Source organism: Impatiens glandulifera, chromosome 4 (genome assembly GCF_907164915.1).
Source record: "Impatiens glandulifera chromosome 4, dImpGla2.1, whole genome shotgun sequence".
Lineage (NCBI taxonomy): Eukaryota > Viridiplantae > Streptophyta > Magnoliopsida > Ericales > Balsaminaceae > Impatiens > Impatiens glandulifera.
In genome coordinates this window covers 11,424,508-11,451,663 of record NC_061865.1, presented here as the reverse complement: position 1 = coordinate 11,451,663, position 27,156 = coordinate 11,424,508, and the positions used below count along the sequence as shown (strand labels likewise).

The window sequence follows — 27,156 nt, the reverse complement described above, 5'->3', positions numbered from 1 at the left end:
ATCATTCTCAATTCTCTCCATACTTAAACATCCGACTATGCCTTTTGACTTTTGCTCACCCTCCATGGAAGAATTTTGCGGTCTCTGAAGGTGCATTCTTAAGCAATTTTTTTGGAAAACGGTTAAAATCATTTCATTAAAATCTCAAAAGTGGTAAGGTCAGAAATCAAAGCTAAACAAACCATAGCTATGATTAAAGATGACAATTAAAAGACCCTAAAAAAAACTGATTAGTAACATTCATACATTCTAAAAAAATAGAGATTAAAAATAGAAAATACTATATTCAAACATAACATCCTAGCCTGGCATTTTTGCATGCCATCCGTTTTCTTTGAGAGGCTTTCTACCTTTACCTCTAACGATAAAAAAAGATTGTATTGAAGAGAATGATGAGTATTGTTGTTTCTCATTTTGAATTCTCTCTTCGTACGAGCCCTTTATGATTTGATAGAAAGAATTGTTTCTAAGAATTTTAGGGCTTTTACCTTTGTTATTTTCAACTTGAATTTATGTGTTCTTGTCTTCCTTATCTTCGGCTTCAACTTCAGACTCCACATCGGTTTTGAAATCTTCTTTATCGGCTTAGAATTCTCTATTTCAGCTTTGAAATTTTAAGTGTCTTCCTCTTGAGTTTCTTCAACAACAACTTGAGGTTCATCTTCCATTTTTATCATAATCCTTTGCATTATAGCGAATTTTCTTTTCCTTTTCACCTTGATTCTCTTACTTTATTTTCTTCAGTGCTTTCCTTTTCCCATAATCCTTCTTATTTTCTTTTACAACTGTTTGAACTTTGAGTTTAGCCTCTTATGTTTCCTTATTTTTCTTTTCCTAGCTTTTCTAGTTTTTCTTCTCTTCTTCTTTAGCTTTATCACATTTATTGTGCAGAAAAGTATTACAGAAAGAACACATCTTTGGTTTCCATCGAGATCTCCATGACATTGTGCTTTCCTTTCCTGTCAATAACTGTCATTTTCATTGGCAGAACACTCCTAGGATGCACTTCAATGCTAATTCTAGCAAAGGATAAGTGCTCTCTTCCTTCAGTTATTGGGTCCATATATAATGGTTTCCTAATTGTACTTGTAAAATGACTAATTGCTTCAGCATTGTACATGTGGGATGGAATGTTCCAGTGCTTGAACTAAATCTGGGTCGTTTTCTTTGGTTTGCTCTGTAGATTCAGCTTTTCTAACCATTTTTCTAGCTTCATACAATTTGATCTTATGTAAATATGCCCTTTCTCCAGGATTTCTTTCAAATTTGAGCTATTTTTAAACTACAAGAAGTAGAGGTCATGTATGTTTGTAGAAACTTTTTTAAACCCCTTTCCTCTCACTATTTAATTAGAGCATCTTTGGTAGTTGAGAATGATATTTTGTTTTTTTCAATGAAGTTTCCAACCACTACAAACTCCTAGTCTTCAATACATTTCTCATTTACTTTAGAAGGCGGTTTGAATTTAAAAGGAGAGTTGAGTACTTCTACCTTTGTTTGGATATCCCCCAAGTAGACTTTTCCTTTGTAGGCATGGTCTTCATATTTTTTCTGCTTTATTCTTCCATACCTCTTTGACTTTCCATAATTACTCCTTATAGTATAGGTCTTAGATTTGGGAGTCTTTATCGGCTTCTTCATTGCATCAACTGACCATTTAATTATCTCCTCATATTCTGCTTTCTTTAGCAAATTCTAGTCTTGTAGATAATGAATATTGACTTGGACTGTTATTTGTTGAGATTTCTCTTTACTGATTGTGATTTTTCTCTTCTTAGCATGCATCAAGAATTTAGTAACCTAGTTTTTAAGACTAAACAGGTTGGCTCTTTCATTATAACCAACCTTACATACTTTCTCTTACCGACCACTTATCCATTACCGCAACCTTTTTTACCACCACTTCGACAAACCAACCACCAATCACACAATTCACATCTCATATCGTGACCTCACACACATATTATCTTTCGTCAAATCAACCAATAATCTCAATCAACCTCTCATATCAAGACATCACATTTTTCCTATGTATTTTATCACACTCGACAAACCAACCACCAATCTTAATTGACCTCTAATATCGTGAGTTCACACATTTTCACATTGGTCAATCAAAATTTCACTAATATTATTTTTAACCATCGATATCTCATTTATTATCTGTCTCTTGTTCCCACAAATTCCACCTCTCATATCATAATTTTTTACCCTTATCGCGACCTCTTTTACCACCAATCGATTTTTTATCTTGTGACTCACACTTTTTCATATTCCTTTTTATCCACTCACACAAATCTTTATCAAACTTTAATCTCGTGACCTCACACACTTTTACAATTCATTAATTAACATCTCATTCATATATATTTTAACCACTAATATCTCATTTATTACCATCCTCTTTTATATTACCGCGACCTCTTTTTTTACCCACACTTTGGTAAACCAACTACCAAATCTCAATCGATATCTCATCTCGTAACCTCACACACTTTCACACATCTCTTATCCTCAATAAACCAACACCAATCCCTTAATTGACCTTTCATCTTATGACTCACACTTTTTCATGTCTCTTTTATTCCCTCGACAAATAACTCACCGATCACAATCAACCTCTAATCTCGTGACTTCACATACTCTTACATTTCGACCAATCAACATCTCATTCACATGTATTTTAACCATTAATATCTCATTTGTTACCAACTTCGTAAATTATTCCTCATTTCCGACAAAACAACCACTAAATCTCAATTGACATCTCATCTCATCTGTAAATATAAAGTCTTACTAACTTAGTTGGTTAAAAGATTGTACTTATTTTGTTAGGTTGCAAGTTCAAAACATACATATAGCATTTTAATTTTACTTTTAACCGTTTCAAGTTTATGGACGGGTCGGCCCACGATCCAACCCAAATATCAATTTACTCTCACATTTATATCCAAATTAACCACAACTCTCGACTCTACAAACCAAGTAAATTTAAATTAAACAAAGTCTTATTAGATTAGTTGGTTAAAAGGTTGTACTTGTTTTGTTATGTTGTAAGTTCGAAACATACATATAACATTTTTAATTTTATTTTTAACCGTTTCAAGTTTATGGGTGCATCAACCCACGATCTGATTCAAGTATTCATTTACTCTCACATATATCTAAATTAACCACATCTCTCTAACCGACAAATCAAACAAATTCAAATTAAGCATTATTATATATTAATTGGGGTTCATTATTAGGAAGCAATTAAGATTACATACGTCTTTTTCAAACTTCACAATTTGGGGTTCTTTATTGTTAAAATTATACCAAACGAGGTTTTATCTCAAAAGTTGTAAACTTCATTAACTTATTATCTACATTACATTTATAAATAAATAAATAAAATATGCATATCACTAATTTAACTATCGAATTTCAGCCGAATAAGATATTGACTGTGGAATTTCTAATTTTTTATTTTTTTATTTATAAATGACACGTTTATAATAAATTAATGTTATTTAAAATTGTTAAAACAAAACTTCATTTTATTTTATTTTATTTATTTTATATTTTAGTAATAAAGAATCCCAAATGATAAGGTTTGAAGAAAATGTTCAAAATTCTAATTGGCTCTATAATGAATCTCAATTATATAATTTTGCCCTTTTTTTTAAATAAAACGGATTTATTTAATCCAACAAGCTCTAAGCTTAGTTAGGTAAAGGATATTTAAATAATTCATAGCTTCTATCACATATCCCTTGATCAATTAAATCAATCAATTACAAATTTAAAATACCTTTTATATTTTTTTTATTAATTAGTAATATCTTTTTACCAATAATATGACTTTTTATAATATATATATATATATAAATATATAAGATTATGTAAATTATCATAAATAAATGATGTAGATAATGACCAACACAAGTTGACTACATTGGAGGTGTAATTGACTAACTAATTATACATATTTTATACAAATAAAAAAAATTAAAATTGGTTTATTATTTATTTTCAGTCAAAATTATTTTGACAAATATTGAATGATGATGTCTTCTTCTTCTTCATTTCTTCATCTTCTTCCTTTTTGATAGTTCAGAAGTAGAGTAATCCTAGCACAGGAGCCGGCCATGGAGTAATCTTATTATTATATATATTTCCAATCGAAATGGACGGCAGAGATCTAACCGTGTGTTAACGTGGCGTCATCTTATTCACTTACAGTGAGAAAGTGAGATATAGGAATGGTGGAGACGATTCCACCCTCATCCCACCCCGTGCAGACTCTGAGTCGCAGCAGCAGCAGCGCCTGTACCTCCACAGAGAGACCTATACAGCTTTAACCTTCTTTCGTCTTCGAGAATCCAACAATTCAACCATCTGCTGTAAGTAGAATCATCAATCAGAACTGTGAACACGATTCATCTTCTTCGCCGTTCCTATTTCCTACCGACACCACCGGACTTTCCTTTCTCAGTCGTCGTTCTCGTCTTTGTCGGCGGTTAAGGTATCACCGCGGTCTTAAACTTCGCAATTGTCTGAAAACAATTTGAGATCTTAGGTTTTCTTTACTTGTTCAAATACATATCTGGCTGTTACCCACTTTACTTAGTATGAACTGCATTGATAAGAGTGTTTGAACACTTTCATAAGATGTAGTCTGCTTAGATGTGACTGTCTCTTGGATCTCTTCACTCAGTCTGGAGCTTGATGTGAGGAAAGGAAAGAATGTTGAGGATCACAAATACAAATGAAGATTTTCTTCAAATCTGACATTAAACAAGAATTCATTAGCTACTGCTACTTTAGATGTGGAATAGAAAGAGGGTAAGTCTTAGGCATTATACTTTACTGGATTATATGACATTTCTATCAGTATCATCCATTTTTAATTGTCCAGGCTTGATGATCTTCTTTGTGATTGGCAGTTAGAAGATGGTCTTTTTCGATTCAATAGAAGTCCAGAGAGGTGAATAGGGTCCCAAATAAGGAGAGATAGATAAAAAGCAAGTCTGAATTGATTCCATCTATTCCTAATCCTAAATGGAATGTAGGGATCCATATGTAAACATAGTATCTATTTAGATACTAGATACGCTCAAATGACCCCTTCTCATTCATTAGTAGGAACTAGGAGAGGAACCTTTTGCTACAAAACAGAAATCCATGCTATAAGTCAGCATATATCTATGTCTGCTGATAAAACGCGAAGAGTAATTGATCAAATTTGTGGGTGGTTCCTATGAGGAAACACTGATTAGTAATTATATTAGAACTTATGCCTTATGGAGCATGTTATCCCATTTTAAAATTGGTCTCATAGAAGCTCAAGGCTAACATTTGATAGGCTTTTGATTTATTAGATCAACCTGGAAGCCTTTATTTTGTGTGTTTAGTGTACATGTGTATCGTTTTTGCATGGTTTCCATGGTTTATAGCAATTTATTCCACATTTAGGAAATCAGGTAGGTATCTATCTCTTCATGCATAGTCGATGATTACCATCCTTTGTACTTCAGCAATAGTAGAAGCCTTATTTTGGCTGATGTTTACTATGTGCTTGTTTGCTTTCTTTTGCTTAAAGTAAGAAGATGTTTATGTTTGAAATATACTAACATTGATGATTGCATTTGTCACAAACATCTTAGTCATATTCCAAATTGTAGAAAATTTTGAAAATCATGTCTATTTTGGCAGGAGAATCCCCAGATCAGGAGTGAGTAGAGTCTGGTGACAAAAAAAATTATAGACTTTAACCGCTCTTTCATCTGCCGGTATGACTCATACTGGCAAGGAATTCTTCCGGAGATTTATTGACAGTGAAATGCTTATAAAGAACCTTGGGGATTGGTTTGAGGAAATAGAAGAGCGAACAGGGTATGGAACACCCACTTTTGATGCCCCTTTTGAGTTGATAGACCTTCAGAAGTTTGATTATGCATTAGAAGGAATTTTGTTTCAGCAACTTATTAGAATGCCAAGTGCAGTTTATGCTTCAACATCAGGTGCTGTAGAAGCGGCAGCTTTTCTCGCAGTTGAAGACTTTTTACATGCTAGTGTAAAGGGTTTGTGGGAGTCATTTTGGAATCAAGATGAACCCATGCCATTTTATGTTACGTGTCTATACAACCCTAACCTGAGATTTTACCAAGCTGAAAAAGCAATTGCTAATGGAAAGCTTGGAGGTCTTTCTGCAACGGCTATAATGCAAAATAATTCAAGGCATCGACGTGGAAAATGGGACGATATCGTTGAAATAGCACTGCTGAGACCTGATTCTGGTACTATTGCTGTTAAGGATGATACCAAACCTTCTTTATCCTTAATCGGTGAAGCCCTATTCTTTGCTTTTCGAATTTTATTAGCGAGAAGCCTCAGCCAATCAAATAGTCACAATTCAAATTCCGTTTTTGTTCTTCTCATTGATTCTCAATATGTCTCTGTTGTAAAAATCGAAGGAGACATGAGCAAATTGGACTGCGATTTGAATAATGTCTATGAAAGTGCTTCCGAGTGGATTAAAAACTACGCGAAAATTGCAATCTCACCTTTCGATAAAATTTGGAACAAGCTTGGGAATGCTAATTGGGGCGATATAGGCGCTCTGCAAGTCCTTTTCGCAACTTTTCATTGCATAACGCAATATGTTGGATCATCTAAACACTCTATCGATGACTTAGCTGCAGAACATGGTTCTCGAATCCAAGAAAGAAGATTGGAAAAACAGTTGGTGGATAATACCCCGGAGAATGGAACTGGTTTATTCCAATTTCAGCATAATGCCATTTCTACTGAAATTGTTGAAGTACAGGAAGATTCGATTCAATTAGTGGAGCCTGAGAGTCTAAAAAGACTAGAAGTTGGGTCGGTTGTATGGCTGGAGGATTCAAATTGGCAAAAAGGGTATCAGATTGAGGAAGTTTTGAGCGATGGCGAAATTCCATATTACGTTGCATCCCCAATGGAAGATCTTGGGAACTCTATATTCCTTTATGTTGCTTCTCATCCTTCTCAACTTGAACACGCATGGGAAGATATGAAATTATGGTATCAAGTTCAAAGACAGACAAAAATGTTGACAATTATGAGACAAAAAGGTTTATCGAGCAAGAATTTACCTCAATTAAGTGCGTCTGGAAAGATAGTCCACCCAGGTCAATGCCAAAAAACAAGCTCGGGTGGACATTGTAATTACCCTTGGTGCGGTACCCCAGTTCTGGCGATTACTCCAGTTGGAAGAACAGTTTCCGATATGTTAAGATCGAATGAATTCGGTCCAAACGAAGCCTTAAGATGTTTCCACGACTGCTTATCTGCTCTTTCTGTCGCCGCCACTGCTGGAATTCGGCATGGCGATATTCGACCGGAGAATATCATCTGCATTCAATCTGGTTCGAGACTTCCTTATTTCGTTCTTATTGGTTGGGGCCATGCTGTTTTAGAAGAGAGGGATCGTCCTGCAATGAATCTTCATTTTTCTTCCACCTACGCCCTTCAAGAAGGGAAGTTATGTTCAGCTTCTGATGCTGAAAGCTTGGTTTATTTGCTGTTCTTCGCCTGCGATGGGGATTTGCCAGATTTGGATTCAGTTGAGGGAGCACTTCAATGGAGGGAAAATTCTTGGTCTAAACGGTTGATTCAACAGAGACTTGGGGATATATCTGCTGTTTTGAAAGCTTTTGCCGATTATGTAGATAGTCTTTGTGGGACACCTTATCCTATAGACTATGATATCTGGTTGAGGAGATTGAGGCGTCATATAAATGATGATGACCATGGGAAAGAAATCGTGGTTTCAAGCTAAGGTTTAACTTATACCGAATGGGACAAGTAATATTTTTTCTATAATAAAAATAGAAACAATACCCAATGGCTCTTACTCGTTGTTTAGTTTCTCATTTGTTTTAGGCACCGGATGAGAATCGAATTGTGGCAAGTGAGGAAGGAAGGTTCTATGGAAGTTTGTCTTCTTTATTTTTCTTTATTGATATGTATTTAAAATGGGGTTTGATTGTGTAAACTCATGTGAAGATGATAGAGGAGGCTTTGTCCATATTGTCTTAGTGTATGTTTTTTTTTTAAGATTGGTTTAAGGTTAATTGAGTGTGCTAGTATTGATTGAGTCTCATTATTTTTGTGTAAATTGGAGTATTTTGGTGTCAAACTCTCTATATTGCATTGTTTATGATGATCAAAAGTGTGCTTAATTTTGTCATCCATCTTACTCTCACACTTTTATGTCTATCTTAATCTTATGCAAACCACTATTCCTCGGATTTATTTTCAAGTGGTTAGCATTATTTCTTACAATTATTATTTCCTTTTAATTTCGACGTTCTTAGTGAAAATTGAATCTTGAACATTTTTTTAGCTATGATTGTGAATTAAGTCTCGTGTCGTGGTTTGTTGTCAAATGTATAGTATAATGTTAGATTGTCGGGTTTTTTTATTTAAAGCAAAATGTGATTTTTTTTCGTTTTAAAAAATAAACTTACCAAAAGGTTAAATGCAAAATCAAACTTCTAGCAAAATAACCATAACATTGAAACACAATCAATCATAAGAGTTTGTTTGATTTTTTTTATTTTTATAGATTTTATGAGTTCTTAAAAAAAATACTTATTCGATAAATAAAATGGTGAATTCCTTAAGATTTTTTTTAATTAATTATTAAAATATTTTGTCTATTTACAATTTAAATTTAATAAAAAAAAATTAGGATATTTAGTTATTAAACTAATGACGAAGAGTTTGAAAAAAAAATAGAATAAACTTAAGTAAATAACAAAAAATTTATGAACAAAAATGAGTAAATAAACGAAGATTTTGTTCAATTTTATATAAATTAGAGAAGCAAATCGAACCCTACCCTAAATCGACAATTAAAGTAAGGGAATTGTTCAAAATATAATAAGCAAAACGTGTAAAATTTTGACTAAATTAATTTCTAAGTCTTAAATTGAAACTATGATAATAGTAGTAAATCTCTGATTTTTTCAATATATTAATAAGAATTTAACAAAATTTGAAACTCAAGCTAAATTTTTCTTTTAAATAATCTCATAAATTATTTTCCAAAGAGGAAATTTAACATAAAAATAAAATAAAATTGATTAATATAAACAATGGGCCTCTAAACCTTTACAAGTAAGCCCAATCCAAACTATTTGTTTCAATTTACATCAAAATAACAAAATCACGCCCCACTTATAAATAACCTCCAATGAGGAACCCTAGCAAAATTCTAATCGGCAGCCGCATTGAAGACAATAATAATAATAATAAGCGTCTCATCTCTGATCCCGATTTCAGCTATGGCGACAGCGAAAACCGTCAAGGACGTCTCTCCACACGAGTTCGTCAAGGCTTACTCCGCCCATCTCAAACGATCCGGCAAGGTATTGTTAGTTTTTTGTTTTTTTCTTTACTGGGTTTTGATCTCCATCGTTAGATAAATCTGGGTTTGATTTCCTTAGTATGATAAGATCGATCTTATGATTTGGTTGATTCTTAAGCTAATTACAATTGAAATTTCACACACAACAGTTGGAGTTGCCTCATTGGGTTGATATTGTCAAGACTGGTACATTCAAGGAACTTGCTCCTTATGATCCTGATTGGTATTATATTAGAGCAGGTAATCAATCTTATTATCCTTTACTGTTTAAAGATTCCATTTTTTTTAATAATTTTCATTGCAACAGCTTCAATGGCAAGGAAGGTTTATCTGAGACAGGGTCTTGGAGTTGGTGCATTCAGGAGGATTTATGGAGGAAGCAAAAGAAATGGAAGTCGTCCACCTCATTTTTGTAAGAGCAGTGGATCTGTTGCTCGTCATATTCTTCAACAGTTGCAAAAAATTAACATCATTGATGTTGATCAAAAGGGGTGAGTTGGGTTTATCTTAGTTTTCTGCAAATTGTTGTGTTCATTTAGAACCAGTTTTGGGTTTTTTGGATTTCAAATGTAATGTAGTTTGTTCATATGATGATTGATGATGATGGGTTTTGGTTAACAGGGGGAGGAAAATTACATCTAGTGGACAGAGAGATCTTGATCAGGTTGCTGGAAGGATTGTTGTTGCCCTTGATGCTTGATCATCATTATCATCAATGTGTTGAGGATCTTATTATTAATCAGATTTTGGCTCCACTTTTTTCTTCTCTTTTAGTTCTACTTTTACTTGCTTCTTCTTCTATAGACTCTTTCTTTTTGTTGAATTGTGATTTTGAATTTCATGTTGTTGGGTTGAGGCAATTGGGAACATTAAGCTAGTGAGAATCAGACTTTGTTCTCATTAGAATTGAAACTTGATTTATAAATTATTCTTATTTCTCATGAGTTTTTTCTTTTTTTTTGTTAAATTGGTCTCTCAAGTTTATTAAACCCTTTTTTAGTTGGAATAAGAAACTCTTATAATCTTTATCATATAATACTAAAGAATTATTATATACCTTCACTTGAAATTAAATTAAATTGTGTTCAAAGAAATTTTTGAACAAAATTATGCAAACCCTAAAATTTTTTCAACTATCTTCTCACATTATCATGTCACTTTTTATTGGTGTCAATTTTGATTATAAGCAAACCTTATATTATATTTTTTGATCCAATTGTAAAACTAATTTAGTTTCTAATTGATAATTCTATTATAATAACTATCCTCTAATTGTCAAATTATGGTTAATAAATTTTAAATTTTTATATTTTTTTATAAATTGAATAATATATATATATATATATATATATTTCCAAACATTAAAAATTAAATTTTGTTTTTAATAAAGATGTATTTGTGTATGATAACTTTCAATTTTAATTTTTAAGTATGATAAATCTTTTATTGTAAGTTAATAGTTATCGATTTTGCTTTTTTTAAAAAATATATTTATATTTTTTCAAATAAATAACTTATTATTTTATTATTTAAAACACGATTAAATTGATAAAAAAAATTAATGGATAATTTTTTTTTTAATTTTGAATGTTAAAATATCTAATCCCATATTTTTTTTTTTAATTTAGTGGGTAAATATTTTGAGCTAATATATATATAAGAGTAAAATGTCTGTCAAAATTGATATTTGTAATAAAAACTGAAACTGAAGAGAATATATTTACACTTACTACAAAATGGTTTATCAAACTAATAATTTAATAAAATAAATATTATATATTAAAATTATTTATATTATAATTTTTTTTACAAACATATGAATTGAGATTGAATTAAAATTTTATAATTTTTTAATCTTAAAAATTTAATGATAATTAATGTCATTATAATAAAAATGGAATTTCAATGCCAATTCTAATAAAATTAGAATTTTAATGCAAATTCTAAAAAAATTAAAATTTTAATGGCAATTCTAATAAAATTAAAATTTAATTGAATTTAATTCTAATTTCAATTATAATTCCAATCATTCAAACCTAACTATGTAAATATATTTCCAACCTTTAAACTCAAATTTACTGGAATTTGTATTTATAAACTTATAATGCTCCTCGATTCAGATTTAAATACACTTACATATTAAACTTTTATAATCACATGTATGTCAAAATAATCTAAACCATAATATATATATATATATTATGTTCTTTTTGCTAAATTATATAAATTTCCTTGTTCGACGGTTTTTTATATTAATTTTTTTTTACGGTGATTTTTTTCGGTTTAATCGGTAGTTGATCGGGAATGTAACAATAAATATGATAATGTATTTGTGTATAGCGTCCCGATTTCACTATAATTATGCTGTCATTAGTAAACAATTAAATATATAACATCACTAGTATATTTTTTTATTTTATTTTAGAAGAGTTTTAAGTTTATTTATTTTAATAATATAATTTTATAATATATTATAAAAAAAATTATTAAAAAAATTAATAAAATTAACATCAGTTAGGTTTTCTCCGCAGCTCTCACTATCTTCTTCTCCTTTCTCTCTCTTCCTACTCTCCTTCCCCTCCCGCCGGCCGATGACGTCGCCGGCAATGATGCCGCGAAGACCCAGTAAAGACTCTAAAGAGAATGGAAAAAACCCAGCAAAAGGTTAAAAGCAAAAAATAATTGGCTCTTATATCAGTATAAACCTCTATGATCCTTCGTTGATTCATCAAAACTGATTCTGTTCGATTATAAGATTAGGGTTTTGAAGATTATACATTTCTTCATTCGTCAATTCTAGGGTTTTTCTCAAGAGGGTAAGAAAAGCAGGATCCTATTGTTATTTCGATCTACCCAATACCAAAAGATGAGTGCTTGTTTCACTTCCCCTTCACGGTTCATCTCTTCACAATCCCGTCAATTTCGCTCCTCAATCACCACTTCATGGAGATCATTCTCTATAGACTCCTCAATTTCTCAACTTCCTGAACAACCCATTACCTGTGATTCGTCTTCATCTTCCTCAAAAGATGATTTCTACAGACCCTTTTCAGATAACAAAGCTGCTACAACTGTGGAAGTGATAATGAATCTGTTGAGCCATCGAGAAAACCCCAATTCTGCATTAGATTACTTCAACTTGGCTGAGAAACAACGTTATTCTGTAAGTTCTACCATTGAACCTTTTTGTGTTTTGCTCCATATTCTAGTAAGCTCCTTGAATCATCATACCATATGTAAGGAATTACTGAACCGATTAGTTTCAGGAGATTCTTCCAATACCTCTGCTTATGTTTTTCTTGATAATTTGCTCGAGTGTTCTAGAAAGTATGGATTTGATTTCAACACACCAATTTTTACATACATGTTGAATAGTTACATCCGGGCTGCTCGATTAAGTGAATGTGTAGATTGTGTTTATAGAATGATCGAACAGGGAATAAGCTTGTCCACAAGATGTATGAACATTCTATTTACTGCATTGATTAGAAAGAAGAAGATGAACCGAGAAGCATTGTCTTTGTTTGATGATTTGGTTTCTAGAAACGTGTTTCACTACGATACAGCTACAGTCCATCTGATCATGCGGGCATGTTTAAAAGAGAAAGATTTCGAATTAGCAAATCGATATTTTCAAGATGCCAAGTCTCGTGGAATTGAGCTACATGCTGTTGTTTATAGTACAGCTATTCAATTCGCCATTGGAAAACCTGATCTTGATCTCGCTTGTTTGTTAGTAAAGGAGATGAAGAAACTCGGCTGGTCTCCATCGGAGGGGATATACACATGCCTTATTTCATCTCTTGTGAAACATGGGAACATGACGGTTGCTTTAAGGATGAACGATGAAATGGTCGAAAGTGGAAAGCCAATGAATCTAGTTGTCGCAACGAGTTTGATTAAAGGGTATTCCTCGCAGGGGAAGTTGAGTGAATGTTTGGATTTGTTTGATGCGATTGTGAAAGGTGGACTTAATCCAAACAAGATAACTTATTCCGTCATCATCGAGGGTTGTTGTAATAACGGAGAAATGGAAAAGGGTTGCGAGTTTTTTAAACGAATGGAAGCCTCGGGCATTCAACCGAGCGTTTTCAATTTGAATTCGCTCATACGAGGCTTCTTGAGATCAAGTTGTCCGGTTGAAGCATTCAAATGGTTTAATGAGGCGGTTGATCGCGGGATCGCTAATGTGTTAACGTATAACCATATGTTATTGTGGCTTTGTAGAGAAGGGAAGATGAACGAAGCCTCCGGTATATGGGATAAAATGGTTGGAAATGGATTTGAACCGACGGTTGTTTCGTATAATAACTTGATACTCGGGCATTGTAGGAAAGGTGAAATGGAACTAGCATCGTCTTTATTGTCACGAATGAGCGAAAAAGGTTTGAAAGCAAACGTGGTCACTTATAGTATCTTGATTGACGGTTACTTTCGTAAAGGCGGTAGGGTTGAAGAGGAAGAAGCCCTCGGTGTTTATAACCAAATGGTCAGTTTGGGAATCGCTCCGACTGAGTACACGTTTAATACTCTAGTCAACGGTCTATGCAGAGTCGGCCGCTCATCGGAAGCAAGAACGAAGCTAAAAGAACTCGAGAAAAACGGGTTTGTTCCCGATTGCCTATCTTACAATAGCCTCATCCACGGATTCATCAAAGAAGGCGAGATGAATTTGGCATTATCGGTCTACAATGAGATGCGCGAAACTGGAGTTTCTCCAAATGTTGTAACCTACACAACTCTTATCGACGGTTTTTGCAAAGGCAATAATGTCGATCTCGCTTTAAAGATTCGATCGGAGATGAAAATCAATGGTGTCAAATTAGATGTCACGGCTTACAGCGCTCTAATAGACGGGTTCTGTAAAAAAAGAGAAATGGGGCGCGCGTGTGAACTTTTAAACGAGCTTATCGAATTCGGGTTGTGTCCGAATACAATTGTTTACAATAGTTTGATTAGCGGGTTCAAGAACGTAGGCAACATGAAAGAAGCGGTTGCGTTTCATCAGAGAATGAAACTCGAGGGGGTTCCTTTTGATTTGGAAACTTATACAACGTTAATCGATGGGTATCTTAAAGAAGGGGAGATAGTTTTGGCTTCTGAACTTTACAGTGAAATGCTTGGGAAGGGGATTGTACCCGACATTGTAACGAACACGGTTCTTGTGAACGGGTTGTGTAATAAACGACAAGTGGAAAATGCGAGGAATGTTTTGGAAGATATGAAGAGGAATGGAATGGTTCCTGATGTTTTAATCTATAATACTTTGATTGCTGGTTATTTCAAAGAAGGGAAATTGCAGGAAGCTTTTAAATTGCATGATGAGATGCTTGATAATGGCTTAGAACCTGATGATACTACTTATGACCTTCTTGTAAGTGGCAAGTTCAAAGGAGATAAACCTTTGTTCTTCTAAATTTTAGATGGTTAGATGTAACCTGGTTGGCGCGTTTCAAAAATGAATTCACATATGTTACCACATCAACGCCTAAGTAGATTAGATGACAAAAGGTTTCGAATAAGATGTTAGGTTCGATTCTCATTTCTTGATATAAGCATTTGTATTGAAGTTGGTGAGTTTATATCTTTATGTTGTAGGTTTAGATATGAATGATAAGATCTTCTTCTGGCCTTGGTTTGGGTTCACATATGGTTGCCATTGGTATGCCATTTTTGCAGATTTTTGGAGTTGTGTGGAATTAATTTATGATATACTGAACTAATTTTTTATTTTTTTGCATATTGTCATCACAAATTTAAGTAATTTTGTATTTTAAGAGTTATTTTCCTTTGTTTTTGTGCATGCACTGATGCAAGGCTAGATGATCATCTTATTTATGAAATATTTAAGTAAAATGAAAAATTTATCTTTAGTATTTTAAAATGTTATAAATAATCCATAATGAATTTTGATAATGACATGTTCAACTTGCTCTTTATGCGAAAATTAAGATTGAATTTATCGACGAATCGTTCCTTGTTTCGAGCTTGAATCATTAATACAGTTGATCCGAGAAGATTCAAGTATACTAGTAACAACTTATGACTCGATAAACCATATGAATATAAGAAATACCAATAAGTCATTTCAGATGCTACATATTGAGAAGAAGGATTACTTGAAGCATATTAATCCAGACTTTGTGATGTATGATCAGGGTCTTAGTTGTAGGGTTCAAGTTTATGATTTTAGGGTTTAGGAAAGAGTCGACCTAAGAGAACAACAAGTCAAGGGTTTGATTTACACCGGAAGCACTTTAAATAGAAGCGAGTCATGATTGTAGAGTGTCAATTCTAGTTCTCTTTATTTTAAAAAAGAATTTTAGAGTTTAAAATTTTAAATTTTTTTAAAAAAAATAATGTGAAGTGTTAAGATTAGAAGTTAAAAAAATTGTGGAACAATACTAAATTACTTTAAGAGAGTGTTTGGTGAGAGTAGAATTGAAATTGAAATTGAAATTGAAATTGAAATTGAAATTGAAATTGAAATTGAAATTAAAATTAAAATTAAAATTGAAGGAATCAATTTCAATTCAATGTTTGATTAAAGACTTAAATAAAGGAATTGGATTTAAAATTTAAATTCGGATGAAATTATAAACAATGTATTTATTATCTTCTGAATTATGGTAAAATTAAGTAAGAATTCAAATTCCGATGAAACAGACCATACCCCATTTTCCACATAGCTCATTTTCCCTTCCGACCTCCTTCCTTCCCATTTTTCAGCCTAAATATTTTCATTTTTTCCTTCCTATTGAATCACAAAGACACATGATCAAATAATCGAAAGATGATATACATTTTAATTGATGTGAGCCTTAACCGTTAGACGATTTGAAGGAGTATGGTTGCTTTGTGATTTATGTAAGAATCTCTCACTGGCGGCGGCGAGCTCAGATGGAGCTGAAGTATAAAATCTCCTCCTCTTTTCAACATCATGTACCTTCCATATATATCTTTTTAACGCTCATTGGAAACACTTTCTATTTTTTTTTGGATCTGGATGCGTTTAGAAATTAAACTTACTAATTTATAAATTCAAATATTTATTTATGTCTTATATCTAGATAAATTTCTGAATCTGGATGCGTTTAGAAACTGAACTGTACGGATTCAAATATTTATTTATATTCTGTATCTAGATAGATTTCTTATCTGGACTCAGAATCTGAAACATAATTATTAGACAAGCATTGACTATCTAATAATTACAAAAGCAATAAGATATATCAACCACACCTTAGACAAGTATTTTATACTCTACCCACATTTAAATTTAATTATATATGATACTGAAACACCACACAAAGGGTTCCAACAAGAAATAACTGGATTATGAAACCTAACCCTTTAGTAAAATGCACAAAGGGTTCCAACAAGAAATAACTGGATTATGAAACCTAACCCTTTAGTAAAATGTTCTTATGGAAACTCCAGGGTAAATACAACACCCTAAAATTATTGTGTTGTGAACTAAAAGTATAATATACCAAAATAATATCACTATAAACATGTCTATTTATTTCAGTGGGCTTATTTTTGATCTTAATTCCTTTATTTATGATGCATTAGTATGACGTGTCTAGAAAAAAAAAGAAATACCATAGTGTTTATTCTTATGTGGATGTAGTTTTACTAAATATTTGTTGATATTAATAAGACTTATTTTGATCTCTATTAGAACAAATAGTTTGTTTAGGACAAATAATTATTAACCCAATTGAATGTCAATCTAGTGCATATAAACCTTATTTAATTTTATTTATTTTACAGAACATAGTATCTTATTATTAATTAACAGTTTAGTACAAGTAAAAAAAGAAAATTACTTCTTGATGTGATAACTCATACCATTATTGTAATTGCGGATTGGTTACAAGAACAACTTATACCAAGAGTTTCACAATATGTCACTGAGGAAAATAATGCATTAAGAAAAATATTGTTAAAAAGATTATATGGAGAAAAAGACAAGACTTGTTTTGACTTATTACGATTCACAAAACACAGTTTCACTATTATTTTTGTGAATTTTGCGTGAAAAGGGTTTACACGATAGTAGCAATGTGATTGTTGAAGAAATTGTAGCCATGTTCTTACTTGTACTGGGACATGGAGTAAAACTTCGGGTACTTGAAGGTATCTATATTCGTTTATTAGAGACAATTAGTATGCGCTTTCATTAAATACTACGCTTGGTTCTCAGTTTAAGTAAAAATTATAAGATTACCTAATCAAGTTGAGAATGTTGATGAGAATGATCATAAATGGAGGTGGTTCAAGGTTAATACCAAAATAAAGTTTGACATATATTTGTAGATTATTTTAGAAATTATATAGTTTGATTTTAATTTTTTTAGGATTGCCTTGGAGCTTTGGATGGAACAAATATTGAGATGACTTATTCCACTTAAGGATCAGGGTAGATATCGAAATAGGAAACAACAGATAACAATTAATGTTTTGGGAGTATGTGATAAAAAGAATTTGAAATTTCTTTATGCTCTTCCTGGATGGGAAGGTTCATCATCAGATTCAAAAGTTTTACGAATTGCATTAATGAGAGAAAGGAATTTATTTCTTATGCCGACTGGTATTATTTTTTAAATTTTATTTATATTCGTAACATTAAGAACATACTAATAAATTTGAATTTTATTTAGGAAGTTATTATCTAGTTGATGCTCGATATGCAAATACTCTAGGATTTTTAGCTCCTTATCGTTCTACTCGTTATCACCTAAATGAATGGTCGAGTCATGGCAATCATCCTTATAACTATAAGGAATTATTTAACCTATGACACTCTTTAACAAAAATTCAGTAGAGAGAACATTTGTTGCATAAGGGATTGCTAAAAAACGATGGATAGTACTTCGTCAATCATCATTTTTTTGTACTAATACACATGTGAATTTTTATAACATAATTATAAGAATTTGTCATATTATTTTCTTGACATAGATACACAAATATTTGTCTCAATAATTAATTTACTTGAATGACGGGTTTGTATTATTAATGTTTATTGTGTTATTCATAACTACATACGTGAAATTGAAAGAAAATTGGATTATCACTTGTTGCATGAGGTTGATTGTGATTTGGCACAACAATCAAATAAAGTATTTGATGTGGACTATGAAGATGTCATAATAAATGTACAAGGTGGTAGTCAATGGACAAAATTTAGGGATGATATGGCAAGGGAGATGTATAGCCAGTATCAAGTTAGGAGTGGTAGAACTTAGTTACGGGTTGTTAGTGATTTTATATCTACTTGAACATTTTTAGTTTATGTTAAGCTAGTATAATTGTGGTGATGTGTATCTTCTTTTATCGATATAAAATCTTTGTTGGTGTCTTTTCTAATCAATCTTATACTTTCACTATCTATTTTAAAAAGATAAAGAGAATGAAGACTAAATCGTATCTCAAGTGGATATCAATGATGGATAATGTGCTAACAAATGTATTGCTTTAGCAACATAATTTGGGAAATCATCCTCCTAACGGATGGAAATTTGTTAATGTTAATGTTAGTAGGGAAAATATTCAATCACGACTTAAGACATGGGATAAACATTATGTTGTTATAAGTGCTATGATTGGTACTAGTGCATTTGGATGGGATTGGGATAGAAAAGTGGTAAAAGTGGATAGTGAAGAAGTTTGGACAAGTTATGTCAAAGTATATTAGTTTATGTTGCTTGAATTCTTATTTTAAGATAACATTTTTATATTTTTTTTTTTGTAACTTGTTTATAGGCACACCCAGATGCGAGTCATTATAGAAGTAAAATTGTTGAGAATTGAGAAGATTTGTCAATTATTTTTGGACAAGTTAAAGCTAATGAAAGTGGAGCTGAAACGGATGATGAAGACGCAAGAGCTATGTTTGAAAATATAGAGAGTTGTTCAAAATTAAATAAAAAATCAACTAACGTAGAACGACCTTCTAAGAATACTCGTCATAATGATATGATCACTGTAATATCCGAGAGACGTGGTTGATAATAATGACAAAACTACGTAGTGGATAGTGGTGAGCTCTGGCCTAGGATAAACTTTTTAAAATATTATAATATATATATATATGATTAACCAGTATATCTTTGTTCGGTTGACTTGAAGTTAAGCTTTTGTGAAACTAATTCATAATTATACTATTATAATTTTATTAAAATATTTATTATTAATATTTTATTTTATAATAATAGTATTTTTTAATATACAAATATTTATAATAAAATTTATTTATATAAATTAAAGTATAAAGAATTATAAATAAAATAATGTAAATTATATAATAGTATTATTTATTGTAAAACTATATTTATATGATAATTATATATTATTTTTTATTAATTTCAATATAATTAATAATACAAATATAAAGATTAAAATAATAATTTATATAAATATAAATGTAAAATAGTTTTTTATATTTTTTTAATTTTAAATTATTTTAAAATTTTATAAAAAAAATATAAATTAATATTAAAAAAACAAGTTAAAACAATTATATTAATTTGGTTCGGTATTTAATTAAATAAATTGATATATTATTTATTCTTCCAAATTTATAGAAGTTAATACAATTTTTATTTTTTTTATTATATTTTAAAATATAATATAATTTATATCTATATAATTTATTTGTGAAACTAATTCATAATTATATTATTCTAATTTATTTAAATAATTATTAATAATATTCTATTTTATACGAATAATATTTTTTAATATATAAATATTTATAAAAATACATCTTGTAATTAATTTATAAATACAATTTATTTATATAAATTAAAGTATAAAGAATTATATATAAAATAATGTAAATTATATAATAGTATTATTTATTTTAAAACTATATTTATACGATAATTATATATTATTTTTATTAATTTTAATATAATTAATAATACAAATTACTTATAAGATAAAGATTAAAATAATAATTTATATAAATATAAAGGTAAAATAGTCTTTTATATTTTTTAATTTTAAATTAATTTAAATTATTTTAAAATTTTATAAAAAAAGTATATAAATTAATATTAAAAAATAAGTTAAAACAGTTATATTAATTTGATTCGGTATTTAATTAAATAAATTAATTATTCTTCCAAATTTATAAAAGTTAATATAATTTATATCTATATAATTTATTTGTAAAACTAATTCATAATTAAAACTATTCTAATTTTATTAAAATAATTATTATTAATATTTTATTTTATACAAATAATATTTTTTAATATACAAATATTTATAATAATACATCAATTTTAATTAATATATAAATAAAATTTATTTATATAAGTTAAAGTATAAGGAATTATATATAAAATAATGTAAATTATATAATAATATTATTTATTTTAAAACTACTACGATAATTATATATTATTTTTTTATTAATTTCAATATAATTAATAATATAAATTAATTCTAAGATAAAGATTAAAATAATAATTTATATTAATATTAAAGTAATATAGTCTTTTATATTTTTAATTTTAAATTAATTTTAAACTAGTTTAAAATTTTATAAAAAATATAAATTAATATTAAAAAAAAACAAGTTAAAATAATTATATTAATTTGGTTCTTTATTTATTTAAATAAATTGATATACTATTTATTCTTCCAAAACGATTTATAAGCATTAATATTTTATAATTATATTCTCGAGTGTTTATTCACTTGATAATATGTTTTTGTCATGATTTTGTTAATATTTTTCTGTTTGTTTTTTTTCTATATTCTTACTAAATTAGGCTCCACTAATTAGATTTTTATATTTTTTTTATTTATATATATATATATATATATATATATTCTTATTTAAAACCTAATCAATTTAACTTTTTACATTTTTTTACCTAATTTTTCTTCAACTATATAGTTTTAAATTTTAAATTTATTTTTTTTAAATAGGGTATTCTTATATTTTATTAAATTTCATATATTTATTTTATTTTAGTAAGGGTATTTGTGGAACATTTTGATTAATTTAACTTATTACCCGTATTAGTCGTATTAGTGTAATACTTATAATCTTTTCAGCGCAAGGAAAAAAATTATGGATTCACCCTTGGTTGGTAAGGCATACAATGTTGATAAGACAAGTGCTCAACAAGTTTTTGATGAATTATTAAAAATTTCAGACTTAAAGGAGACACAATTATTACAAGTTGTTGATGTACTCACAACAAACAAGAGGAAGTACGAAATGTTTCTAACAATCCCTGAGCGTATGAGACGTGCATGGATTTTGTTACAAATAAAGAAGTGAACATCAAGATATGAGATTTCCAATTTCTTATTTTGTGAGCTTTTAACGTGTTTTCTTTATTATTAAGACTGTTTTTATCTCATATATGAGTAGGGAGATACTTGAAACTTATTACACACAAAATTATAAATTTTTCTACGTTACTTTCATTTTTTTAAATATTATTATAACTTGTTTTATGTTATCCTATTTTTTAGTAAAAAAAATTATCTGACTGAAAATTTGTTTGAATAAGTTGTTTGCTGGTTAGAATTTTTGTTTTAAAGTATTGATAAAAAGTTACTTTTAATTATTTGCGAAAATTATGTTTATAAAATAATTTCTTCTAAACAAGAGAATTGGAATTGAATTACAATTCTATAATTTTCCAAGCATAAGAATTGAATTATAATTCAATGTCAATTCTCATCTAATTGGAATTAGAATTTCAATGTCAATTCCAATTTCACTTATCCAAACATACTCTAAAAGAAATTGATAGTATACGTTAACTAAATTTTAAAAATGTGTAATCCATAAAACATAAATTGTATAGTCGGTCAAGTTAAATTGAAAGAATGGAAGGAAATAGATATGAAATAATTAAGGCTAATTACTAAATGGGTTGGAAACATTGACAAGTGGCTCTAACATTTTTGGCTTTACTTAGATAAATATAAAATTTAGTTTTATTTCACTTATATATTTCTCTATCGTAAACAAATTGCATATATTATTATTAAAATATTCAAATCAAATTATATTTTGACTTAAATAAAAAATTCAAAATTTTCATATTAAAATGAGAGAGTAAGGGATCATAAGATTAAATTGAGTATTTCAAAAATATGGTTGAAGTATCAAATTAAATGTAATAACCCAATTTGGGTTAATTTGTTAGTATTGTAAAGTTTAGGGTACATATTATTACTTAAAATAGTTCAATAAAAATCGAGAGAATTATTAAATTAAGTAGTAGTTGTTATTACTTGAATTTTATGATATTATAACTATAAGAACATTACAGAATTCCTACATGCTCTCATCTCATTTTTTTTATATTTTTATTATAATAAATATAAACTTTTTTATGAGGTAAAATTAATAAATTATAGATAAGTATAAATTTTATAGTTTGAACTGTCCTCACCTAGTGATTTGTTTGAGAATATTTATAGTGCGTTTTTTCACTGGTAACGATATCTGAGTTTGAAGCGTTACATATGATATTTAAGTTGATTCAATGGTAGAAACAAAGTGTCACGGGAAACACCTCTTAAATCCCGCGGAAATAAAGTGTCACGTAAGTCACTTTTAAAGTCCTAGCACGGAGACCGTGACTACAAATGAGATCACGACGACAAATGAGATCACGACGATATGCCACGGAAAACACTCATTGCGCGGAAACAAAATGTCACATGAGAGTCACTTCTAAAGTCCTAATCGGGGAGACTATACTGCGAATGAGATCACGACAAATACGTCGCGTGACTAGTTTGAGAGATAGTGATATTCCATATTAAGAAATCATAATAAATATGAACTCTTAAAAAGAGTAACACTAATATACTATAAATATTTTCATGTGTACCTTTAATTTGTTCGGAGTTACTTATAGTATATTTTTTTAGAGGTAACGGTGCACGAGTTCGGGCGTTACAATATATTTCTCGCAAAACATCGACCAATAAACAAAATATATAAAAAGAAACAAAATTGTTCATTGCCATTGAAATGCTTAAAAGACTAGTTATGAAATGTAAAAAAAATTAACAAAAGGGTTTTTCTGTTATTACAGTGAAAATACGACACTCTTTCTGTAATTACAGTTTTCGGACATCAATCCTGGGATCGGCTATGAGTATAAACCTCGATAATCCTTTGAAAATTTTCCCCAAATTCAAACCCTACCTTCTGACCATGGCCGTATCGATTCATCAAACTCATTTATCCTTCTAATTCTTCACCTCCTCTCTCGATCGATACAAAACTTTATACTCCTCTGCCTATTCTCGTCGATTTAGGGTTTGGGTTTCCATTTCTTCATTCGTCAATCGTCAATTCTAGGTTTGCCCTCGTTTCCTAATTCTGTATTCAATTGTAATTTTGCGATGTATTCCTTGAATTTCGAAAGAAGGTTACTTATCCTTTAGTTAAGATCTAGCTTTCTGATATATATATATATATGCTATTTGATTGATATGGTGTTTTCTGCATACTTGCTGAAAAAGGAACTGAAACATTGAAGATTTCTGACTATTCTGTGCAAATTTGAAGCATTTTCAGTGACTTCTCTGACTGTTAGAATAATCATTTACTTGTATAAACTAATAGGATATTCTGATTGTTTGATTGCCCTGGAGATATTCAAACTATATTAGTTTAATACTATTAACCTTTTGTTTGGTGGACCAAAAACAATTAATCAAAGTTCAGATCATTTGGTTTGAACTTTGAACTAAGAACTATAGTACTATGTATGTGTGTTCTATTGGGCATGGTATGAATGAGTATTAAGTTCTTAGAATGGAATTGCTGCTGATAGAACATGGCAACTGCGCGTTTGTTCTCAGCTCGTTCAATTAGAATTGTATTAGGTTTTCTATTTATAGGTTAATAGGTATAGTTGGAATGTAAGTAACTCGCGCAATTATCGCTGAAAAGAGATTCTAATGTATAATTGGAATGTAAGTAATACAAGATTCTTTGACTCGACATAAATGTGTTTACTTTGCAGTGACGTGGCAGCAACCGCGTTGTTCTTTAACGCAATTTTGAACATTTTGTCGTTATATAGGTTTATTTTATTTCTATTGCGAGCATGTCAACTTATATGATTTTTTCCATGATCTGTAGCTGCTCTTTGAAATGGTGTCTAAACGCCTCATTCATGATGAGGAACCCAATGGAGTTGCTTGTAAGCCGCAAAACCATGATGAGAATGGAGCTGAGGAATCAACTGTTAAGAGAATTGTTGAATCAGGTAATGTATTCGAGTTTCCATCTTTGATGGTGATGATGATCTAGAATAAGTAGTTTCTTGTATGTAAATGAAAAGTTTTATTGACTCAAGTTTAAATAATTCAATAAAAGGTGGTGTAGTAGATGGGAAGGATCTTGTTTCTCAAGCTGAAAACTGGCCTGCCAATCTGAACGAGATGGATTATTTCTGGGCCAATGGAAACACAGTCCATGATTGTTCTGAGTTTTCTTTCGTCCCTAATTTTGTGGAATTTGATCGCCAAGTAACAACATTGGTTAGACCTAGTGACCTTTATTCAACGCTCATGGAATGTCCTCCTAGAAAGCAAGTTCCAGTTGGTCCTGACCATCAAGCCTGTATTCCTGATTGGCAGCCTAATTCGATCGAAAAGTTTGATGCCCATTCTCAAGACAAGCTTATGGGTACTTGTGTTATTCCCATTCCTAACTTAGATATCGCGAAAAATGATCTCGACTGCGTTGGTTTGGGGAGAACTGATTGTCATTGCGTCGAAATAGGTTCGGTTGAATGTGTGAGGAAACATATTGGTGAAGCAAGAGATAAGCTGAAAACAAACGTGGGCTCGGTTGTTTTTTCTGAGATGGGTTTTCCCGAGATGGGAGAGTTTGTGGCTAATAAGTGGAGGGAAGATGAAGAGCTGGCGTTTCATGAGATTGTAATTTCTAATCGAATGTCTATGGGTAAGAATTTCTGGCACCATTTGCCTACATTCTTCCCATCCAAAAAGACAGAGGAGCTAGTAAGTTATTATTTCAACGCGTTCATGCTGCGTAAACGCGCTGATCAGAACAGGCATGACCCGATTAACATCGATAGCGACAATGACGAATGGGAAAAACCAGTCGAAGCAGAGGATGATGATGAAGATGAAGATTCGCATGTTATGTTTCGAGATATAGTGTGAAAGTTATAGCACTAAACATGAAACCAAAGACCTCAAGGGAAAAAAAATACTCATTTCATTTATGTTTTGCTGCTGGGAATTCTTGTCTTGTGTATATGTTCTGGATTTTTGGGATGTTTTAAGGATGTTTATCAACAGTTTTTATTTTTATTTTTTAGGTTTTCAGAAATTTTGATAAACGAGGATTTTTGTTTGTTTTGGAAAACGATAAAGATTTATCGTAGTTTCATGAGTTTTGTTTGTATGCAGCTAGACAAACTTTAACTTGATCTAAAAGAAAAAACATTCAAACTACAATTTTATGACATTATTACAAAACCACATCATCATACAACTTTTATCGACTTCTTCGTACGAGGATTTTATTGTCGAAACTTACTTCGATTCCCACCATTATAACTTACCCACTTCAACTTTAAGCGTTATTGACTTATATTATTTATTTTTATTTGAAAAATGTGTTTTTTTTAGAAATATGAATAATGTTAAAAGTAAATAGTAATAAATTAGGTTAGAAAATGGAATATAAGTCAATTTGAGACCATTGTCAACGCATTGATAGCTTCTGTAAATGACAGAAGAGAGAGAGAGCACATGGGAACATGAAGAAGACATGTGGAAGAAGGTAGTAGAGTGGAATATGTAAACATGTCTTTATATTATTTTATTTTATTTTATTTATTAAAATATTCAATCCCTTTATTTTCCAGCTAACAAACCCATGTGATGATCATCATATATAATATATATTTATAAATATATGTTTATACGACTTTTTTTTCTTTATCTTGTCACCACATTACTGCTCAAATTCAAGTTCTTGTTTGATTTTGGGTTATTTGAAAATTTTAATTGGATTTTTTAAGTAAAAAATATAAATTATAATAGTTTTCATGTGATGAGCTTGTTTGATGATTATTTTGGTTTTTTTTATGTCATTATTGTTATTCTAACTGTAAATTATTTAATTTATTATTCAAATATTAAAATACTTTTATTTTAATTTATTAAATTTAAATTTTAAATATAAAATATATTATAATAATTTATCTTTAGAAAAAGTTAAATAACTTTTTTTTTTATTTAAGACGAACCTATCTGGAAATTCTTAAAAATTTATTTGAATTTGAATTTGAATAAATATTATTAAATTTTTTAATATATAAATAATTAAAAATATTATTTCATCTAGATATCAAGTAAGATATAAAAATAATGTTTCTAAACAAATTTTACATTTATATTTTTGCACAAACTCAACTTTAAATTTGGATCTAAGCTTTTTCAAATTGAGCCATATTTTTTAAACCCTAAAAATACATCAAACTAACTCCTTTGGAGCTTTAAGTTAAAAATACAATATTTACTGATTAATCCTATTAATTTTCTAATATTCTGCACATGAAATCTCATAATGATTGGACAAACCTTGAAAATGACAAATGTAATGATTCAAAGGGCTCATTTGATATTTGGTTTTGTAGGGCTTGTTTCATATTATTTTTTTTGAGAATTTTTTAAAATTTTGTAAAAAAAATTAAATTCTTTAGATGAAAAATATG

The 27,156-nt window shown here is 29.9% G+C and overlaps 4 protein-coding genes across 5 annotated transcripts; all 4 read left to right on the top strand.

Annotated features, from left to right (window-relative positions):
* The first annotated feature begins 4,098 nt into the window (after positions 1-4,098).
* LOC124933935 lies at positions 4,099-8,217 on the top strand. The gene is made up of 2 exons (XM_047474380.1): positions 4,099-4,507; positions 5,698-8,217. Exon 2 carries the CDS (start codon positions 5,777-5,779, stop codon positions 7,802-7,804), a length of 2,028 nt encoding a protein of 675 aa, XP_047330336.1. The 5' UTR covers positions 4,099-4,507; positions 5,698-5,776; the 3' UTR covers positions 7,805-8,217.
* Positions 8,218-9,231: 1,014 nt separating this feature from the next.
* Positions 9,232-10,339, top strand: LOC124936006 (40S ribosomal protein S19-3). Its single transcript, XM_047476457.1, has 4 exons — positions 9,232-9,398; positions 9,547-9,637; positions 9,705-9,888; positions 10,019-10,339. The coding sequence occupies exons 1-4, from the start codon at positions 9,315-9,317 to the stop codon at positions 10,095-10,097; spliced, it is 438 nt and encodes a 145-aa protein (XP_047332413.1). The 5' UTR covers positions 9,232-9,314; the 3' UTR covers positions 10,098-10,339.
* A 1,601-nt stretch (positions 10,340-11,940) lies between these two features.
* On the top strand, positions 11,941-15,028 carry LOC124935982 (pentatricopeptide repeat-containing protein At3g54980, mitochondrial-like). 2 transcript variants are annotated; one of them, XM_047476428.1, is made up of 2 exons: positions 11,941-12,429; positions 12,463-15,028. In XM_047476428.1, exons 1-2 carry the CDS (start codon positions 12,264-12,266, stop codon positions 14,811-14,813), a joined length of 2,517 nt encoding a protein of 838 aa, XP_047332384.1. In that variant the 5' UTR covers positions 11,941-12,263; the 3' UTR covers positions 14,814-15,028. The 2 variants fall into 2 exon arrangements, with proteins under 2 accessions (XP_047332384.1, XP_047332383.1); XM_047476427.1 differs by having other exon boundaries at positions 11,941-15,028.
* An 8,496-nt stretch (positions 15,029-23,524) lies between these two features.
* LOC124936533 (AT-rich interactive domain-containing protein 2-like) lies at positions 23,525-25,789 on the top strand. Its single transcript, XM_047477040.1, has 3 exons — positions 23,525-23,753; positions 24,543-24,669; positions 24,780-25,789. The coding sequence occupies exons 2-3, from the start codon at positions 24,555-24,557 to the stop codon at positions 25,592-25,594; spliced, it is 930 nt and encodes a 309-aa protein (XP_047332996.1). The 5' UTR covers positions 23,525-23,753; positions 24,543-24,554; the 3' UTR covers positions 25,595-25,789.
* The last annotated feature ends 1,367 nt before the right edge of the window (positions 25,790-27,156 follow it).

Excerpts from the sequence above, each read along its gene's own strand:
- LOC124933935 (XM_047474380.1), top strand. The coding sequence starts at position 5,777 with ATGACTCATACTGGCAAGGAATTCTTCCGGAGATTTATTGACAGTGAA.
- LOC124936533 (XM_047477040.1), top strand. The coding sequence starts at position 24,555 with ATGGTGTCTAAACGCCTCATTCATGATGAGGAACCCAATGGAGTTGCT. Across the intron at positions 24,670-24,779 it reads TAAGAGAATTGTTGAATCAG|GTGGTGTAGTAGATGGGAAG; the intron begins GTAATGTATTCG and ends ATTCAATAAAAG.
- LOC124936006 (XM_047476457.1), top strand. The coding sequence starts at position 9,315 with ATGGCGACAGCGAAAACCGTCAAGGACGTCTCTCCACACGAGTTCGTC. Across the intron at positions 9,399-9,546 it reads ATCTCAAACGATCCGGCAAG|TTGGAGTTGCCTCATTGGGT; the intron begins GTATTGTTAGTT and ends CACACACAACAG. Across the intron at positions 9,889-10,018 it reads ATTGATGTTGATCAAAAGGG|GGGGAGGAAAATTACATCTA; the intron begins GTGAGTTGGGTT and ends TTTGGTTAACAG.
- LOC124935982 (XM_047476427.1), top strand. The coding sequence starts at position 12,264 with ATGAGTGCTTGTTTCACTTCCCCTTCACGGTTCATCTCTTCACAATCC.